This window comes from Prunus avium, chromosome 5 (assembly GCF_965620075.1).
Source record: "Prunus avium chromosome 5, drPruAviu1.hap1.1, whole genome shotgun sequence".
Taxonomy (NCBI): Eukaryota; Viridiplantae; Streptophyta; class Magnoliopsida; order Rosales; family Rosaceae; genus Prunus; species Prunus avium.
This window is the reverse complement of record NC_142288.1, coordinates 13,146,394-13,168,146: the sequence shown is the minus strand read 5'-3', so window position 1 is coordinate 13,168,146 and position 21,753 is coordinate 13,146,394. Positions and strand designations below refer to the sequence as shown.

The 21,753-nt window shown below is 39.0% G+C and overlaps 1 protein-coding gene across 2 annotated transcripts; it reads right to left on the bottom strand.

Moving 5' to 3' along the window:
* Positions 1–1,074: 1,074 nt before the first annotated feature.
* Positions 1,075–7,404, bottom strand: LOC110752260 (Long-chain fatty alcohol dehydrogenase family protein). 2 transcript variants are annotated; one of them, XM_021952875.2, is made up of 4 exons: positions 7,073–7,404; positions 5,977–6,246; positions 2,335–4,179; positions 1,075–1,315 (listed from the first exon to the last, which is right to left on the bottom strand). In XM_021952875.2, exons 1-4 carry the CDS (start codon positions 7,364–7,366, stop codon positions 1,127–1,129), a joined length of 2,598 nt encoding a protein of 865 aa, XP_021808567.1. In that variant the 5' UTR covers positions 7,367–7,404; the 3' UTR covers positions 1,075–1,126. The 2 variants fall into 2 exon arrangements, with proteins under 2 accessions (XP_021808567.1, XP_088109083.1); XM_088252957.1 differs by lacking the exon at positions 1,075–1,315 and having other exon boundaries at positions 2,152–4,179; positions 7,073–7,402.
* Positions 7,405–21,753: the final 14,349 nt, after the last annotated feature.

The following is a 21,753-nucleotide window of genomic DNA, read 5'->3' as shown; positions in this document are numbered from 1 at the left end:
TGGCTTTAAGATCTACTTTATACTGTACTTGAGGTTTACCATGGTTCTTCCTTTCTGGAAGTTGGTATATAAGGGTATCTGTATCCTGTATGCTTTCTGAAATCAAATCATCTTGATATGTTTCATTAGTGTTATCAGTTTCAGGGGGGGATGTTACCTGAATGACATCCTCAGCAGGCAATTGGCATGGTTCGAGAGCTGAAGACGGGTCCGAAGCTGGAAAAATCTCAAAAAAAGGATCAACTGTGTCCTCCTGATTTTGGAAACAGGGAGGCGATCGGTCATGTAGCCCTGTTGACCGGTCGTTTTGTGACACAAACACAAGGTGTGAAAACCCCAAGGGAGGCAACCAATCATTTTGGGAGGACGACATGTCGTTTGGAGGCAGAGAATTCTCATGTGCATGGATAAGGGGCATAGCCAATGAAAACATACTTTTTTGCGATGTGATCCAATTTGTTTCGTTGGTGATCATGTAAGTGTATGAATACAACACAGCCGAAAATCCGTGGTTCAAGGTATGGGTGGGAGGTATTTGGATATGGTGGTGAAGTGTTTGAAGAGGAGTTTGGCAATTCAAGATACTTGAGGGAATTCTATTGATAAGGTAAACTGTAGAGAGGACGACCTCGCCTCAAAAAGATCGAGGCATGTTGGCGCCAAATAGAGAGGCACAAACGACTTCAAGTAAATGTCGGTTCTTTCGCTCAGCCACCCCATTTTGTTGGGGAGTATATGGACACGAGTGTTGATGTATGATACCATGATCTTGTAAGAATTTGTTGAGATCATGATTAAGAAACGGAGAACCTGGATTTGGCCATGAAATTGACTCGCCAACATTTTATGGAATTGTTGAAACATTAAATTGACTCCCCCTTTGGTTTTGAGAAGGGAACCCTAGGTCATTCGGGTGCAGTCATTAATGAAAGTGACAAACCATCGAGCTCTAGCTGGAGTAGCGATTTGAGCAGGCCCTCAAACATTAGAATGAATAGGTAGAAGGGAACCAAACTTTTATTTGTATGTAATGGGAACGGAACACGATTGCTCTTAGCCAATTCACACGTATCACACTGGAAGTTGGAAATATCAAAAATGGAAAATAATGATGAAAACAACTTCTTCAGATAACTGAACAAGGCATGCCCAAGATGTTTATGCCATAACCAAACTTTGTCTCTGTACCTCTCAGAACTAGCTCCACTTGTTGTGAAAGCTTGACCAACCTTGGTCTCACTATCCGGTGCCCATTCCAAGTAATAGAGTTTGCCCGCCTAGTACCACAACCAATCGTCTTCCCGGTGAGGATGTCCTGAAAAACACAATGATTTAGCCAAAATTTTACAATACATCCCAAAGCAGTAGTAAGTTGTGCAACAGACAACAAGTTGTGGTCTAAGGATTGATCAACCAATACATAATGAAGATTAATGAAGTTAGAGGGAGATAGAAAGTCATCCCTAACCACAGGGGAGGGGATACCATTAGCATTAGACATCACTAACTTCGTGGATGGTTTGCAAGTAATAAGTTGGCCAGGATCAAATATCATGTGATTCGTAGCACTCGAATCAATAATCCATGTGTGCTTTGGAGATGACGTATGGAAAGCAGAGCCTTTAGTGGTGGCTATAGAAGCACAAGCTTGTGTAGCATGTTCAGCAGAATTGACTGCATGCTTCTATGAGTTTGCAAGGAGGGAAAGAACCATAGGGGGGCCTGACATCGCAGCAGAAGGAAGATTTCATATGAGTGTGTGTTTGTGGTTAAGGAGTTGATTTGAGAATTTGAGGAATTTGATTTGAGGAATTTGATTTAGGAATTTTGATTTGGGAGGCATGTGTTTAAGGGGTTTGATAAGAGGATTTGATTTGAGAGGTAAGAAATTTGATTTAGGGTTTGGGTTTGAATTTGAGGATATGATTTGAGGGCTTAGAGACGACCTAGGATCGGCGGCTCTAATACCATGCTAAAATATGAATATGGTTTGAATACTTTAGGATAATTGTATTTTTCTCTACAAGAAGTATATATAGGAGTTTACAAGGTTGTTTTACAAGGAAATAGATACAGTAATTAATTAGGAAAATATATCCTAATTATACAAGGATGTGTCAACTATATGAAACAAGGAAGTAAATCACTTAATTAACTTAGAAAATAAATATCCTTGATTTAGTAGGTTAACTCACGTCAACAGATTTATCTTAGCAATATACCTTTTGATACTAAATTTGTTTTGTTTTCCTCTCTAATTCTTCAAGGTGGTGTTATTATTGAAAAGGAAAAATTCTTATCAGAAGTCTTGACACCAACTCAGTTTTTATCTACCTTCTTTCTCCTAAGTACTTGAAGAATGGATTGGGAAGTGCAGTAAGCAATAGCCTGAACAGTGACCATTGGATTTACTCCTAAAGCCGTTGGGAAGACACTTGTGTCTGCTAAAAAAAGTCCCTCCACCTCCCATGTCTCTCCCATCTGGTTCACCACAGACTGCTTCGAATCGATACCCATCCTGCAGCTCCCCATCTGATGTGCTGAACATATCGCCGACGAAAGCTCTCTTAATGGCCTTGAACTCTCCTCTTTCACAAACCTCTCAAACTCATCTGAATTCGCCTTCTTCACATGTAAACCCTTCCCTTTAAAGTGATGGGTTCCAATGTCTTCAGCTCCAGCTGCGGCCAATATCCTCAGTGACTTCTCTAGTCCTATCTTCAGATTGTTTTCATCAAGAGCTTCCATTTCATAACTGATTGAGTCTGGTAGTGCATTCACAGTTCCTGACCCCTTATCTCTTGCCAATGCAAATACATGGGCAGTCCTAGAGAACCTGCTCATTCTATGTTTTATGTCTTTGCCTGAAATCCAAGGCATCACAATCGAGAACATACCTGGGTGCAATGCCGGTGTTTGTATAACCGCTCCATATCCAGACTTGTTGAACTCTGCCACTACAGTAGACATTGCTGTCATTATCCCTCCTTCGTAGCTCTTCTTATCTGGCTCAGGCCATCCATCAAACACTTGTGAATCTGGAAAGTATCCCCATGCCATTGCCACCGGATGCAAATGCAAGTTTTCCCCAATATTTACATTCTTCAATCCGCTTCGCTTCAACAGTTTCGGAGTACAAAGAGCACCGCAAGCAACAATAGTTACCTTAGACTCCACAAAACCTATTTCTTTACCCCCTTCATGCTCAAATTCGAAGGCTACCCCGGTAGCTGTGTTTCGATATCTTCTTCCTTTCTTTCTCTTGTGCAGCACTTTTATAGCCTCACATCTAGTCAAAATAGCACCATTACCAGAATTCACCAAATCCACAAGCCACGTCTCCGCGGTACCTCTCTTCCTTCCATCCTTGCAACCAAAACAACACCAACCACAATAATGATTCGGTGATGAGTTTCGAGGAATATTATTCACAGGATACCCCAATTCTTGGCACCCTTTTCTTAAAACTGCATTATTAAACCCTTCTTCTTGTACTTGAGATTGAACTCCCATTTTTTCAGAGACAACATCCAGAGCTTCTTGGTATAATTTACTGTCAAACAGCTCTAGCTCATGGTCACTGCACCATTCCCTGATTACGTGCTGTGGGGTTCGAATCGAAGCGGACCAGTTGATTGTGGAGCCTCCCCCAACAGTAGAGCCAGCAAGAACAAAAACTCCCATGTCATCAGTTGCAATTAAGCCGCCTGATAGGTACATTTGGTCCATTGTGGGTCCTTCAAGGAGTGTAAGATTCTTCCTGGCATGATAGTTTCCTTTCTCTATAACAACCACTTTGTAACCAGCCTTTGCTAGAACACCTGCAACAACACCACCTCCTGACCCCGAACCGATCACTACCGCATCGCATCGGATGGTTAAAGAAGGATTCGACGAGCAGTTTACGGTTTTTTCATAGTGATGAACAGAGGCTGCAATTCCAAATGTACTTAGAGCATCCACAACTGAATCCTTTGGTTTATCCAGATTGATAATGCCTCTGTTAAGTGGTCCAAACAGCTCTTCTTTGTGAGGACATTCATTTTGTTCTTCATTGTTGGGTCTTTGGTTTCCAATTGTTGTTGATGCTTTAAATTTCTTGGTTTTGGTGATGAACTCTGGATCAGGCCCAGTGTAGTCAATTGCTTTCCAGGATAGATTCTCATTCTTCTCATTCACCTGTAAATGAGGGCATTTCTTAAATTATTGTGTAACATTGTAACAATTGTTTGGCACAAGTACAAGATTGTGGGGGTTAATTGTTGCACCCTATCTACCCACCCAGGATCTCTTTTCAAGAACTAGAGTTACATATTAAAAAACTTCTGTAAATTTTGATCGTCAAATGATGTGGCTTAACATGAACAAATAATATGCAAAGGACCACTAGTGTAGTGGTTTGGAGCAATTGCTGGATTCGAGTCCTAGCACCTATGTAGTGTGTATGAGTTTAGTATGCTATCGCCCCCTCTGAAGGTATTCAAAAAAAATAAAATAAAATAAAATATTACACTGCCATATTATTTGAAATCCAAAACTTATGAGATTTGCTTTGACATTCCTAGCACTGCTTACTGAAGAAATCCATTTATTTTTTCTTTTCTGATTCACAATAAAAATGTGACATGGGACTGTATAGGGAGAAGGCGCGGGGGGGATCAGTAAGAACCTAATTAATCTATTAAAAATCCATAAAATATATTTGGAAAACTAATTTGCGGAAAGCTACAATTTGATGCTATACGGATAAAATAGTAAGAACCTAATTAATCTATTAAAGAAAAGTTAAAACAAATTATAAAACAAAAAAGACCAAGTACAGATATATAGAAATCGTCAAGTATAGTTATATGATTAGTGTGGTTGATATGATTTAATGTATACTTCTATTTTTAGAAAAACTTTAGAAATTGTAAGTACCAAAAAAAAAAAATTGATCCTTAGATTTTAAGCTAATAACTTTAGCTACCCCACCCGACAAATTTCTAATTATGCGCTTGAATGTACACATCGGCTAAAGATATATGATGAACAAAAGTGTTCTTATATCACAAGATCCTCCTAGGACAAAAAGTTGGTGTCTGATTTATTTGTAATGCTACTCTTTGTTGAGAGTACTCGCACATTTAATATCGAATAACGATTCTTCTCACGACTTATCAATAGTTAAACTTGTCTATACACAACCTAAGGTGTATGCTCACCACCCTTCTCAACACTTGATACGTGTCCATAAGTATAACCATGGTTACATAAATCAAAGTAAAAAGTTAACTATGGTTATGCCTGTGAACACATGTCAAGTATTAAGAAGGGTGGTGAGCATACACCTTGAGTTAAAGTAGTGAGCAAAAATATTTCCCATCTAGTAATAGTCTTCAATATTAATGTAAACTCACCCCACCAGGGACCCATACATACCTACTACTTAATTACCCCAAGTATTAGCATAATATTGATTAGTCTTCAATCTAAACCCACCCCTTTTGACCAAAAAAAAATCTAAACCCCACCCCACCAGGGACCCTACCTAATTAACTTGTTAGGTATATCAAATAGGGTTGGTAATTTGGTACGGTTTTTAATTGTATACTGGGAATGGGGAGAGCATAAAAATCGGTATGCTTGAGGCCACAAATATGTCTTTATGTAGAATTAGATCAAAGACACATGTACTGTTTTTATTTTTTTAAAATTCTAATTAAATATATAAACTTAGCATTTATTTATTACTAACAATAATGCCTTATAATTGGGTTGAACTGCATGAACATGTACTTTGGCAGTTTCGCCTACCATAGACACAATAATTTCTTGTGAACCTGAAAGCGTTATTTCTATCTTAGTTGGTTAAGGCTGTGTACTGGTTTACTTGCACCTGAGTTCCCCCTCTGCGTGCATTAGAGTAGTTAAGATATATATGTAAAAGATAAGAAAATAAAAAGAAATCAATATTATAGGAATATTAGACGGTACCTGAGTGAAGAAGACAAGTAAAGTGAGAAGCTTCATGGTCTTGAACAACATCCTAAGGAGATAAAAGAAACTAAGAGACCATGACAATAATATTTCTTCCCGTTTCTGCTGAGACATCTGAGGAAAGCTCTGAAAGTAGGGAAATTGGCTTGAAAGGCTGGCTCTTCCACACAATATGAAGCTCCCTATCCATGTGGACAAAAACCACAACGCCAATCGCATCATCCACAGCTTTGGGTGCTTCAGTCTCTCACTTATCAGTCCCCCTACCTGCCCATGCATGCATTTTTATAGTGAGACATGAAACTCAAATTCAAAAACAACAACAAAATGTTTATATATATATCCCTCAATTTAATTTATTTGAGGGACATCCTTGTAGGGCTCACTCCGCATTGTATTTCACTAATCCAAACTGTCTATGTTTTAGATAATCTTTCAAAGATCATCTCTACAAAAATTCACTTGAATCTGATATGGTTTGACCACTCAATTGTGTTATTGAAATTTTAGTACTTTCTTAAAGCATTGTGTTCATTGATTTTGTAGAATACAACTGGATGTCGAAACGGTTTCGATTTGTCGATTTGTCTAATTTTTTGCAATGATGATCTATGAATGTAGACTTAAAAAATAGATAGTTGGATCGTTGGATAAAAATTCGTAGAGTACCCTAAAGGGTATCCCTCAAATAAAATTATTTGAGAGATCCCTCAATAGAATATATATATATATATATAGATATATATGTATATAATGAAGAGAAAAGGCCTAAAGAGGAAAAGAAAGAGCTACTAGACTAGAAAATCTCTGGACTTGGGACGGTTATACCGACTTGTCTAAGTTGACGAAGGCTTTCAGAGACTCGTAGATCCACAAATATGCATTCTTAATTCAACTTAGTGACAAAATATATATATATATATATATATATATATATATGTATTATACGAGTTGAAAGAAGGAAAATCGAACACAGGACCTAGCGCATGTCGGAATTCTATTAACAACTTAAGCTACAATGACTTTACACCAACAAAAATTAATTATGTAAAGATGTTTTTTAAAAAAAACTAATAAAAAGGTGCTTAATTACTCGTTGTGGTGTTCCTGCCATGGAAGCCGAAGTCCGGTAAAAGGCGACCAGCGATGCATTTGTGGTGGCATCGGAGACCTCGATGGAAGGCAAGAAGGTGTCACAGAGGGCAGTGAGTGACTCCATTTCACGGGAGGAGAGAGAGTTTGGGTACAGCTGCCTCTCTCCTCCAAGAAAGAGACTCTGTTTGTCAACACTATCAAGTTCATCAATAAGTATTGCATGTTCTTGCCTTTCATTGATCTCCAGCGGGGAGAAGCTGCTAACGTCTCTAGCACCGTTTATTTGCTCCATAGTTTAAAGCAAAACAGTTTGTGACAAAGAAAGAGCGCCAGCAGGTTGATTTATATTAAATGGATGTGTTGAAAGCACTAAAAATTTCAGAAGCACATTAATGAGAGAGAGAGAGAGCGTCGACGGAATGACAAACCGAATTTGTGGCAATCAGCAGTGAGTGTGTGGTGTCAAAAAGATGACGAAGTAAGCAGAGCAAGCAAAGCCAAAAGGCATTGAAAATAAATATAACGCATAACCACCTTCAATTAAGTCACTGCATCAACCATACACGACTATTAATTATTTAGGTTCCTCTTTTTGAATTTTAAGTTATCTTGACACTTGGTCTCTATCTGTTTCAATGGCCTGGCTCTATTTGTTACTCCAAAACCGATCATGCATTGGACCATTCAAGTTTCAACGCCCCAACATCTTCCACGTGTTTTCTAATACAACAGCCTCATCCTATTTTTTTAATCTCCTTTTTCTGCTTCCTGAAAATTAAAATCTCAACCTTTTAATTTTAGGGTCTTTAGATACAAGTCCAAAACGTTTGGTCTTTATTAAGTGAAACTCATGTCTTTTTTCTTGTTGATTCTACACCCATTAGCTTTCGAGTTTCATATCTAATTTTTATCATCCGTTTTGCCATTTGAATAATTATGACAAGAAACTGAAAATCCTCATACATCTTTTAGTATAATTCAACATTGTTGCCATATATGGATAAATCTTCTTTAGTGACCAAACACAACAACAAGTTGAATTAATCTGGAGAGAATCAAGCAGAACCCACAAAGTGATTAAAATCTCTAATCCAAAAGCACGCCTACTCAAATTTACATTATGTATTTAATTACTAGATAAAGTGATTAAGTTACATCCATAAGAATTAGTGAATTGCATTATTACCGCATGATATCACATGAATTTCAACCAGATGCAATTAAAGAAAACTTAATGTTGGATGTGATGAAATTGATGTACAATTATACAAGAATGTAATACCACTAAGGTGTTTTAGATCCAATGTAATACCACTTGGTCAAGTTTCAATGTCATGTGTTTTTGTTCATAGATATAATGGTACTGAATTTTAATATGTTGTTGCTGGTATCATTGCACAAGAAGGTGTTGGTGATGTTCGGACGACGGACTTAATTACTATAATAGGTTAATGTAGTCAAACAATGTAGGGCAAATATTCAGTTATGCTCAGATATGCTCATTTCTCTATTCTTCTCCAATATTGAGGTATTTATAAAGAAGTACAACCTTAAATAAAATGGGAAATAAATCCAAATTACAATAGAAAATAAATATAAATTACAATATGAAATAAATCTAAATTATAATAGGACTAGATAAATTAGTAAGTAACCAAAATCCTAACTAAGTAAGGATTCGCCAACACTCCCCCTCAAGTTGGTGCAAAGATATTTCGCATGCCCAACTTGACAAACGAGTCATAGAACACCATACTCGACATTGACTAATCAAACAATTGTAGAGAAGGCCTTGTCATAAACCACGAGTGAAACAACTGACAAACCCTAACAAATAGGGCACATAGAAGAACACATAAAAGCAAAACGCATAAACCCTATGAGCACGGTAGTAGGTAAGGCAGAACACAGAAACCCTGTGAGCAAGACAATAGGTAAGGCAGAACACAGAAATCCTGTGAACACGACAATAGGTAAGGCAAAACACAGAAACCCTGTGAGCATAGCAATATATATGAGTTGCAGTTATAAATAAGCACTGAAGAAGCTTCACAAATGAAAATGCAAAAAAATAAATAATTAAGTTTCATTTATATATTAGTTGCAAAACACAAGAACAATAAAATTAGGTTAACATTTTTTTTTTTTGGGGTCAAAATTAACATATTGTTCCGTTCTTAAAAGAGAATACAAATAAACTTGAGAAAATGATATTTTCCTAATGTGTTGTACTTGATGGTGGGCCATACAAGTTTTTTTTTTCTTCTTCAAAAACCTTTTACCAAAGGAAGTAGATAATTTCAAAAAAAAAAAAAAAAGAAGAAGAAAGAAAGCAGGAGATAATTTCACATAAAAAAGGCAGCATATAAGAAAAAAAAAACCAAAAGGCAGCAAACTTGTTGTAGTGCACCATATATAAATATAGGTTTATTATTGTTTTTTCTTCAAAACTTTCTTAGGTTATAGTCCACCACAATCTTGGCTGTGGTTCCGCCCCTGCCCACCAAGGACCCATATATACCTCCTACTTAATTACCCTAAGTATTAGCATAATATTGATTAGTCTTTAGTCAAAACCCACCTAACCAGGGACCCTACCTAATTCTTAATTAGCATAAATTTGGATCACTCTGATTTTTCGTGTCACTTTTACACCAATCATATATCATATGCTAACAACGGCAAAATCGGAAATTTTTCAATGGGTGGGCTAGCTAAAGTTATTAGCTTAAAATCTAATGATATATATATTTTTTTGTACTAACAGTCACTACATCAGAGCACATCTATTACGGTGCACAAAGCACGTCGTGAATTATCATTCACGACGTGAAACACACAAGCAATAAAAGCCCCAGTGGTAAATAGTGTTCCTCAATCACGGCGTGTATGAACATCGTAATAAAAACTTAAGACGACGTTCCTTGTGAGCCGTAATTCAGTTAAAGCAATTACGACACGCTTTGCGCGCCGTAAAAGAGTAATTAATTCTCATTTAAGGCGTTCATTGCACGCCGTGTTTAACTTTAAATCTTTTTAAAAAATTATTAATTCCCTGCCTGCTCCTGTTTCATATTTACAATATGCTTATATCATCTATTACTTTCCTGGATACAAAATTTCACAAAACGAAAAGTAGTATTGCAACCAAACTTGAAAGAAAGAACCATTTCATTGAAAACTATGCTAATCATAATCAATTCCAAATACAAACTCCATAAAGTATTAAAGAAACAGATAATAGTGCTGCCAAATTTACAATTAACTTGTACACAGCCTCCAACTCATTCACTCATAATAGTTCTGCGAAACCTACAATGTAACCTATGCAAAAACCTCATGATAGCCCTGGCAGTGGACATCATCTAACAAGAATCAAACTCACACTTGATCTGCCACCTGCATTTTGTTTGAAAACTCATTTTAGCAACTTAACCATTGTAATTTGCGGAAGGAAAAACCTGATTACAAATTAATATAATGGTTACCTCAATCAAGAGCTAGTCAAAGGAGATGAAATAATGAAATAGTTTTACCTTATATTTTGGACCCACACGTTTCTTGATGAAACTTTGCCATTCTTCCATACTCTTTATATTATCAGGCTTCAGTTGCCTTGCAGCGCGTTGAATACCAACAAGCTCTCGTTTCTGCACTTCTTTTAGTAATTTACATCTATGATCTCGCCAAAGCTTTGCCATCTTTTATAATGCATATTTCTTATGACACTCATCAACAATAAATTTATTCTAAAATAGAAAAATTGAAATTATTAGAAACAGAAACATAGCTAATTTAGACAACTAAAACAGAAAGAAAACATAGCTAATTGAAATTACCTGAGCGTGCTCCCACAACAAGTCTTCATAAATATCTTTCCAATTCTCTAATGTTATAGGCACCAACTCCCTTGCTGTGGCACCAAGGACAGAAGCAAACTTAGCTGCATTTTCCCCATGTGGCTGGCCTCGAGGATTGAATTCAACTAGGAGCTTCTTTCGTTTGCTAAGATATTGCAATCGTGGTCGACCCCTAGGTTTCCTGTTTTCTTCACCAACCTTGCCTTTCCCTTTTGTCTCAGATTCACCAACCTTGCCTTTCCCTTTGGATGACACATTAATTCCTTCTGTAGTAGGATTAGAAACTCCTTCACTAATGGGTGGCATGGTAGCTGAAGAGTCAGTGACTCCATAGGATATTCTTAGGGTAATGATTTCCCTACTCCCTTTTTATCCACTTACACTCGTTTTTTAGTTATAAAATGAAGTGTAAGTGTATAAAATTGGAGTGGGGAAATCACCACTCTATTCTTATAGCCCTCCTTTGCCTTGCTCGTAGAATAGCTGCAGCAAGAACAGCTGCATGTTGTTTTTTTGCTAGCTTGGAACCCTGTATTGAGCACTTTAAATGATTATATGAGACATGATCATCAATGAACATTTAAAAAAAATAAAAAAAAAACCTTAAAATTATTAGCTTACTTCAGCAATCATGTTGTGTTTTTTCCATTCACAGTGTGTCCTGTCTTAGCCGTGAGAAAAGAAAACCACCAAGCAGGGACGGATTCAGGAATTTTCCTTCCAGGGGTCAACATCTAAAAGGTTAAAAAAATTCTATACAAAATACACCCATAAATTTTTATATATTAAAAAACCCTTAATTTATTCAAACTAACAGTAACTAACCAAAATAAAACCTCCTTGGCAAAAAATAAAAAAACAAACCTCAACAACTAATCAAGAAAAACATCAATATTCATCCCATAAAAATAAAACGATAAATTATAATTCATATATAATTCATTGAGAAAACAACATTACAAAACACATATTAAATCAATCCACCATATTTTTATTAACTATATTAACCAATCCACAAAAATAAAAACCTTATATTAAAATGCACAAAGATTCAACACCTAAAGTAACAAACTTTAAACCTATCAACCTGTGGGGGTCTTTTTCTTCCAGCAGCCAGACGAATGGGCTTGGGCTGCTGTAAAGGATGAGCTGAGGAGGTTGCCCCTGTTTCTGAGTTCGAAGACCAGGCTCCAAGAGAGTTTTGAAAGGGTTTGTGAAAACCCTTTGAAAACACCTTGGTTCCCTTCACCAATGAACCAAATAAGTGTGACAAATTAGCAATGGAATGGCTTGGCATGAGGAGCTTGTGGCATGGGAGCTAAGCTTTCACAAGTTTAGCAATTTGAGAGAGAGAAAAGCATGAGTTTCTTACAGAGGACAGAAATTAAGATTGGGGCAGATGAAGATTAGGAAGGTTTTTTATCTCAGGAAAAGAAGAAGACCACGGAGGAAGAGGATTGGGTGGCTTGAGTAAATTCCAGGTTGCTTGACAAAGCTTGGTCAAGCTCTGAAACTGGGTTCGCAGGTGAGAGAGGAAGCTTGCTCTCTGAAGAAATGGGTTCGTTTTCTGGGTAGCTAAGGCCCTCTTTTATAGCCACAAAGAACCCTAATTTTATCTAACCTCCTCCTCCCTTTTTCGTTGCTTCTTCCCACTTGATCCTATTTGATGCAATTTTCCTATCCAAGGCGCATGGGTAAGGAGCCCTTTGTGGTTCCAAGGTTTTGACGCAGCTGGACCTCCCCCATAAGGGTGAGGCGCCACCTGCTTTCCTTGTGGGTTTTCAAGATGGAGCTTGCAGAGGAAAAGAGAGATGGAGGAAGTTCTTTGTCCGATGGGTATTCCTATGAATCTCCGTTGGTTTTGCAGTGGCTTGCTATTTGACTTGGGTCTGAGACTTATGACAATGCTAGATATTTTATAAGGTACTGGGCTGGGCTTGTATGTACAGTGTTGGGGTTATCGGTGTTCTCCTTTCCAGCGGCCCGCACGCTTTCGTCCAGCTGCTGGAAGTGGCTTATCTGTTTTTGGGCATTCTAACTGTCATGGATTTTCCTAAATGCTACAGCAGCCTATGGGATGTTCTCCCAAGGCATTGGGTCATATTCTCTCCTCTCTCATGCTAACCCATGTGTTTGGGCTCAAGAAATAGGCTTGAGTTTTGGGGCTCCCAAGCAGCCCAAAACTTCCATTTCTTGGCTCATCAATGGGCCCCATGAAAGCTCGTTACCATCCATACCACAACCCACTCACGCAAGCCCCGGGCATTTGCGTGGCTTGGGCCCACTTAAGCTTGTAGCGTGGCTATGTCTGAAATAATGATTTCCTGCTTGGCATGGCATGTTGCTTGGCGTGCTTGAATTTTGTCGTCTTTGAAAGGAGACATAATTCTTGACAAAATAATTAGCATGAGCTTGTAGAGCCAATGCCTTTTATAGGCTCATTTTAATTCCTAGCGTGATAAATTGCATATTTATTTGGCATGGCACGTGTTTGTGGCTTGTGCAAGCGTGCATGAAGAATTTCACATGCTCTGCATCGGGTTTCTTCTTAATAAGGTGTCGCATTGGGCCAGGGATTTATTTGGGCCCAACCCTTGATTTTTTGGGCCTCAACATTAGCCCCCTTAATTATTAGGGCCATGGATAGGTGCTGGAATGGGCCGAATAATTAAACCCGACCCAAAAATCAAATTTATAATTGCAGGGTGTCCCCTCTCTTCCTGCGTGCACGATGACCGACATGTCATGATGGGCTTCCAGCAGTTATTTGTAGTTTCCCAGGTAATAACTTCATCCATCTTCTTTTCGTTTATTATTATTTTCTTCTTTTCCTTCCTCGTTATGTGCATCAGAGTAAATCCCTCTCTCTACCACTTTCTTCTTCTTTCCTTTTCCTTTCTCCAGCGAACTCAAAGCGAGAAAGAGGGTGAGATCGAGGAGAGCTGCCCCTCTACAGCCGTTGGAAAGGAGCTCAAGCCAAACTCGTCTCCGTCATTCCCCGCGCGAAGAAACCCACTTGCTGTTGTTGGAAGAGATTGTCTCTGTGCAGACTCTTCTTCCAAAATTCCCAATTCCTTCTTTCTTGGTGCATCTGAGGCTGTCATTTGATGGGGTTAACAAGGTATGCCCTTTTCTGTTGCAATTTCTAGAATCTATTGAGGGGTTCGTTGGGCTCTTCATGCCCATGAGTTTTGCTCTTTGTTTTGGTAGCCAAACACCCACTCTTTTTAACTCATCCATCTTTTGTTGGAGTAATCGTCAGCAAGGAAGGGCTTGCATCAGTTTTGGGGGTTCTCTTCTTTTTGATTTCTTCCTTTCGCGAGCTTGCTGGAAGAGTGCCAAAATTTGTGAGAAGAAATCACTGGTATGGATTGGATCTTTTCCTTTTCTCCATTTTTATCATGTGTTGGCCCTCTTTGTGCTGGTGAAAAGGCTGAACTATGCACGATGTGCCTTTTCTATGTAGGTGTATACGTCCCTGGCACAGGGAAGATGCCGGAAGCCTGCGTTGTATTCCCTACTGCTGGAAGCTTTGAGCGCACCGGCTTCGTAACTTGAGCGTTTAGACTTTCATCCTGTTCTCTTGGTAAGTAGCTCTGCTCGTTTACTGGAATCTCAGGTCCTTCTTTTTAACTATGTAGGAATAGATATAGACTGATATCTTGGCCCAGGCTTGTTTTTCTTGTGAACACATGCATGATTAAATCTGGACTTTTCTCCTATGTTGTGGAAATAGAAATTGACAGAATGCATGCTCTGTAATGCTTGAATCTTTTTGCATTTTGAGGGAGAATTTGCTTGTCATGGGAATTGCTTGAAAATTTTGCTTGCCACGAATAAATTGCATGCTGCTTGGATATTTGCTTAAGCGTTTCCTTTGGCATGAGCTTGGCTTGTCATGCTTGGCATATATTTTGCGTGTGCTACGTTCTTGTCCCCTTTTTTATTATTGCATCACAAGCATATGCTTGTAACCGCATGATTAATACATAAGATCAGAGGCTGTTGGAAGCTTGAGGAAAGCACCATTGGTTTCTTTTTTATGAGCTTAGAGCTTGGTCATGGATAACTGTTTATTTTTTTTTGGCCCTATAGGGATAGACACAAACATGTGTATGATGGGTCTGCAAGGATGCTGTGTAACTCATAGGGATTTTTTTGTTTTTTTTTTTGTCTTTGTGAAAATAGTTACTAGGAGGTAAATAGTGTTTAGTTTGTAGCACTTGCTTTGTGAAAAAGGGTATGCTGGAATGATTGATTGAGCATGGAATGAGAACTTTGCTTGTCATGGGCTCGAGTAACAGATTGCATGATGCTTCGAAAATATATATATTTTTTGTTTATGCATTTCGCTTGGCATGAGATAGCTTGCTTTGCTTGGCATGTAAAGTTCATATGGCTTGCATGCTAGCGTGAAGATTGCTTGGCTTTAACACAGAGAACTAGCTTTATACTTTGCCCTTCTTTGTTGGCAATTCTTGCAGGGATTTACATAATAAGTCATAATGACCTCTGTGATGAGTGATGGCCTATTTCCCCTTGCACAATGGGCTGAAGAAGATACGACTACCTTCATCGCTTAGAAACACTTCCCAAGACTTGATCATAGGCACTAGGTAAGGTTTGAAGGTTATTTTCTTTTCCAAGTGCTGTATAGAAGAAATGCATGTTTCCGGCGGCTTCTCGATTCTTTTCAATACCCTTGCAGCATCACTAAGGGCTGGTCAAAGTGCTTCGATCGTGAGTGGGCAAACCCAACTACTGAAGATATTTTGCGAATGATTGAAGGTTGCCAAGAAAACATCGCTTTTGACCCTACAGTAATGTGCTGGAAGGGTTTGAGCATGTGTCTTATTAGGACCTTGCGTGGACTTCCCGCTGGATACTTAGAAGAAGGTATAGCACATGCTGCTTTTAGAGCACGAGCCGCTTGTAGCATAAAGATGCATGCTCGATCCCTTAAAGCAAGAGTTGTCGTTAATGCATTGAGCCTGAAGGAACACGAATTGGAGAACCAGCGCCGTAAGCTACGAGACCCTCTCCTTGACAAATGAGCTACTGATAATAGCGCTTGGTGCGTGGTGTAAACATCGAAAGGATCATCTCTCCGCTCTTCTTCAATTCTGTTTTAGTCATGCACTGTGATCTAATTGAGGTACCCAATTCTCCTTCTTTGCACCATGATATGCATAATTATTTGTTTTTTAGTAAGGCTATATCTTCTAGCACCATCCTTCTCTAACACCTGTCTTTATTTCACCTCACAGGTCGATTTCTTTGTTGTGAGGGGCTGGCTGGCTCGATGTGTAGTAGTTTTTTTCTTTTGAAACTTCTGGGTGTATCGCTCTTCAGCACAGTTGACTGCATTTGGGCTTGAGTTGTCCCCCCTTTTTTTTGGAGAGCCTAAAGCTCATGTTGTTGGAACCTTGAAACACAGCTTTGTTGCATACTTTCGGCCAGAATTTTTTGATTTAGCATGCTTGAGATATTAAGCTTCGGCTTGTCTTGTACACTTTGCTTGGTTGGAAATAATGAAATGCATGAATTGTTGGGTTTTGAAATGCATTGAGATAATGATTTCCAGCTTGTTTTGTACACTTCGCCTGATTGTAAATGATGGAATGCATGAGCTGCTTGAGATTTTAACAGGTTGGATTGTGGTAGGTGCTGGACACATGCTGCCAATTTTTTTTCACAGCATCCCAACACATATACTATCTTCAAATATTGCAAGGACTGGAATGATTTTCCTTAATAGCATGACCTCAATTTTTTTTTCTTCAAGAATGACACATGATATTGCTTGTGCATGGTGCTTGTTAACAGCTTGGGATCCCATCTAAGTGGCTTTGCTTGGTATAGTTACTGCTGAGAGGCTTAGTTTTTTAAAGAAAAGTTTGCTTGTGTATTTTTTTTTCAAAGAACATGGTTTGCAAAAATTGTAAAATACTACAGGCTTTGCAAGGAAAGAATTCAAAATACTCCATTCTCGTTGCAAATATCATCTTACACCTTAGCATGCCATAATGGTGGTGTATTCTACAAAAGTTGTGAAAGCATAGGGTGAAAACACATAAGGAGTTCATTTTTGAAATAAATTTGAAAAAGCCAAAAGCAAAAGGACAGGTGCAAAAGCAACTCAGCAGTAGTAAGGCTTTAAGCCATTTTGCATTAATGAATACTCCAATCAAATTAAGCCCCCCAAGTATGAAAGGGCCAAGGAGTGTGCATGACTTGCAATAGCATGAAAGCTTGTGGCTTGGCTTGGCATGTATTTGGCATGTGTTGTACTAGGTTGCCATGCTCTGCAGAGATATTTAACAGAGCCACAGCTACTGCTTTACTTGCATGTGCCTCATAACTCAACTAATCAAAGACTGATTTGCAGCTCATAACCCATTGCACTTTTTTCAACTTCTGTGAGATTATGAGAGGTTACGGCAGCTGTCTCCTGATAATCTTGCTGACCAAATGAAGCCCCCAAGTGGTGTTCTTCCGGCATGTCCAATGTGAATACTTCGCTGCTGGAACCATTCTTCCATCCATCAGAAAGTGGCCATGGGGTGTTAAACTTGAAGTTTTTGAATATTTATACCAGTAAACTTTATCCGTGTTTCCACAAGGCTCCCGAATAGCCTCCGATGGCTTTGAGTCATTCTTCCACGGGTGGCACGATACGTCGTCGTCGGGCAAGTCATCAAAGCATGTAATGACAACAACCATCTCCTTTCCCCTTTGTTTTGGCAAGGGGTCTTCATCAATAGCTTGCCTTTTAAAGAGTAGCTCAAGAGTTCCGTCACGTATCTCGGCGTGCAAGATCTTCCTCAAAGTTTGACAAGCAGTAGTTGGATGACCCACAAACTAATGATAACGGTAGTACCAAGGACCACCATTTCCTCTCTGTTAGGGACTTTATAAGGCATGAAGGGTTTGATTGCATCATGAACAAATATTGTATCAAGAATGGCATGAAATTCTTTATCTTTGCATGGCAGTGGCAAGTACATCTCCTTGTCTTTTCTTTTGCCTGAATTGTAGTCACTAGATGATTTGTCACCCTCATCTAATGTCTGGTGTGCTTCTGGCAGCGGCTCTTCCAGCGGTGGTGTTTGGATTTCTACACAAGCTTGGCTCTGTTCTTCTTCCAGCCACTCCTCTGGTGGCTCTTCCAGAGATTTTTTGAACTTCTACGACATGGATGCATGAGTTGATACATAAACTATATGAGCTTGGCATGGGGAATCATAGCTTGGCTTGTGGTGTGGGAGCTAAGTCCCCACAAGTTTAGCATTACAGAGAGATTTGTCTGATGGTACAGGAACACAAGTCCCATACTCCTTGAGGCTTGAGGTGTAGAGGAATGTACTCATCATCTTGGAAGAACAAAGTGCTTGACAGATTTATAATTTCTGTGTAACCAAAGCAGATGGTGGTTAAAATAATACATGTGTTGCAGCTTGCAAATGAATATAATTAATGGATGCCATCCAACATTATTACATAACGAATGAATCACACATCAATATTAAAACCAACATAGGTAGCTTTCAGTAATATGCAAGCATGGGATGCTTTGGCAATAATTAAAGCATGTGGCGATGTTTGTGTTGTTGGTAGTGTGTAAATGCCTAGCATTTGTATTCATATCAAAGTGAAAGACAAGAAATAAAGGAAGCTGAATAGTCCAACTTCACTATGTTGGTATCGGCCTAAAACATGAAATATATATATATATATATATATATAAGGAAGGAAATTTATCAGTACATGTTTACATGTGAATAGATGACATGCTCGTGCTGTTTTTGCAAGTATAAATGTAATGGCATATGGCATGATAATATATATTTTATTGTGAAATCTAAAAAGGGAATTTTCTTATCTTTTTTGTTGGCCTCCGACAAAGGGCATGTAGATTGTGGAACTAATATTGGCATAGAGAGTCGAGGCATTCTGTGGGCAGTGCCAAAGACAGAGACGATGCAAGCAGGGTTTCGGAGAGGACTTGTTCAATTTTAAGTTGAGGAGCATGCGTAGTTTTGTGCAAGACATGGCTATATTGTTCTAGACTTAGCCAAGTCTCCAATGTTGGCCAGAGAAGATGGTTTCTCTTTATCGGATGCTTGGCTTGTGTCTGGCTTTTTCTTTTCTTTTCTTTTTTTGAGAAAATTTGCTTGGCATGAAGCCCCCAAGTATTTTGGGGTTTGCATGTGTAGTTTGCTCAATGGCATGAATAATGCATTTTCCAAAGCTTCCAGGGCCTTCTTGCAAGATCTTGTTTTGCTTGAGAATGGAGATCTAACACACAAACAAATGGAGCTTGTGAGTAATCTATATTAGTCAACAAAAGGAAAAAATAAACAAAGAAAGAGAGAATGTTCTTATCTCTTTATTTTCTCTGTTTTATTGCTTCTGGTCTTCTTCTTTGGACGTATTGGTGAAGATGGCAGCCTAGTCCCCAGCAGAGTCGCCATTTATGTGGGGGTCTTTTTCTTCCAGCAGCCAGACGAATGGGCTTGGGCTGCTGTAAAGGATGAGCTGAGGAGGTTGCCCCTGTTTCTGAGTTCGAAGACCAGGCTCCAAGAGAGTTTTGAAAGGGTTTGTGAAAACCCTTTGAAAACACCTTGGTTCCCTTCACCAATGAACCAAATAAGTGTGACAAATTAGCAATGGAATGGCTTGGCATGAGGAGCTTGTGGCATGGGAGCTAAGCTTTCACAAGTTTAGCAATTTGAGAGAGAGAAAAGCATGAGTTTCTTACAGAGGACAGAAATTAAGATTGGGGCAGATGAAGATTAGGAAGGTTTTTTATCTCAGGAAAAGAAGAAGACCACGGAGGAAGAGGATTGGGTGGCTTGAGTAAATTCCAGGTTGCTTGACAAAGCTTGGTCAAGCTCTGAAACTGGGTTCGCAGGTGAGAGAGGAAGCTTGCTCTCTGAAGAAATGGGTTCGTTTTCTGGGTAGCTAAGGCCCTCTTTTATAGCCACAAAGAACCCTAATTTTATCTAACCTCCTCCTCCCTTTTTCGTTGCTTCTTCCCACTTGATCCTATTTGATGCAATTTTCCTATCCAAGGCGCATGGGTAAGGAGCCCTTTGTGGTTCCAAGGTTTTGACGCAGCTGGACCTCCCCCATAAGGGTGAGGCGCCACCTGCTTTCCTTGTGGGTTTTCAAGATGGAGCTTGCAGAGGAAAAGAGAGATGGAGGAAGTTCTTTGTCCGATGGGTATTCCTATGAATCTCCGTTGGTTTTGCAGTGGCTTGCTATTTGACTTGGGTCTGAGACTTATGACAATGCTAGATATTTTATAAGGTACTGGGCTGGGCTTGTATGTACAGTGTTGGGGTTATCGGTGTTCTCCTTTCCAGCGGCCCGCACGCTTTCGTCCAGCTGCTGGAAGTGGCTTATCTGTTTTTGGGCATTCTAACTGTCATGGATTTTCCTAAATGCTACAGCAGCCTATGGGATGTTCTCCCAAGGCATTGGGTCATATTCTCTCCTCTCTCATGCTAACCCATGTGTTTGGGCTCAAGAAATAGGCTTGAGTTTTGGGGCTCCCAAGCAGCCCAAAACTTCCATTTCTTGGCTCATCAATGGGCCCTATGAAAGCTCGTTACCATCCATACCACAACCCACTCACGCAAGCCCCGGGCATTTGCGTGGCTTGGGCCCACTTAAGCTTGTAGCGTGGCTATGTCTGAAATAATGATTTCCTGCTTGGCATGGCATGTTGCTTGGCGTGCTTGAATTTTGTCGTCTTTGAAAGGAGACATAATGCTTGACAAAATAATTAGCATGAGCTTGTAGAGCCAATGCCTTTTATAGGCTCATTTTAATTCCTAGCGTGATAAATTGCATATTTATTTGGCATGGCACGTGTTTGTGGCTTGTGCAAGCGTGCATGAAGAATTTCACATGCTCTGCATCGGGTTTCTTCTTAATAAGGTGTCGCATTGGGCCGGGGATTTATTTGGGCCCAACCCTTGATTTTTTGGGCCTGAACACAACCTACTAAGAAACATTATAAACATTGCAGGACAGTCAACAATGTAATTTATCTCGGTTACAACTATATCGATGTATTGAACCTTATTTATGTTTCTAATATTGAAAAAAAATAAAAGCAAGACAAAAACAAATTATAAAATAGAATGAGCTAAAATTATGTAATAAAGAAAAATACATGCAAAGGAAAAAAAATGTAAAATAAACACAAAGTAAAGAGCAAAAGGAGCAAAGACAAAAATATATACAAAAAGAAAAAACTGAAATGAAAAAGAGGAGAAAAAGCAAGATTGGGAAAGAGAAAAAAAAAAGAAGGAAACAATATGTTTAATATTAAAAAAAAAAGAGAAAAACAAATTGGAAACAGTATTGCGTTTGAAATGTCCACTGTATTGGGGGTTGTGGGCTCTTATCGGGTAGTAGCTCCATTGCTTGCTGTTTATTTTAATATGTTTAATATAAATAATAATAAAATCCTTAAATGAAACGGCGTCGTTTCTCCGTGAATAAAAAGACTAAAAAAGGAAGCGCTCTGCGTGCAATGCTGTTTGCTGCGCTGAAGTTGAAGTTGCTGCAACCCTTTGAGGCATTTCCTCGAATGCGGGCATGAATTGTCCAGCCATCTAGCCATTGCAGGGGTCAATTTTTCTTCCTCTAGTGGCGGATTCAGGAGTTGCAGGGGTCACTTGACCACCCTTGCTCCTTTGTGGATCCCTCCCTGCCACCAAGTACAGTAACTAAGAATAATGATCCAAATAAATTGACAAAGTAAGAGGTTTTAAGGACTCATAGTCTTACCTTTTATTCTTGGATA

Coding starts and splice junctions, on each gene's coding strand:
- LOC110752260 (XM_021952875.2), bottom strand. CDS start 7,366: ATGGAGCAAATAAACGGTGCTAGAGACGTTAGCAGCTTCTCCCCGCTG. Junction 6,247..7,072: donor TGGCAGGAACACCACAACGA/GTAATTAAGCAC, acceptor ATGCATGGGCAG/GTAGGGGGACTGATAAGTGA. Junction 1,316..2,334: donor AAGTACTTAGGAGAAAGAAG/GTAGATAAAAAC, acceptor TGTGTTTTTCAG/GACATCCTCACCGGGAAGAC.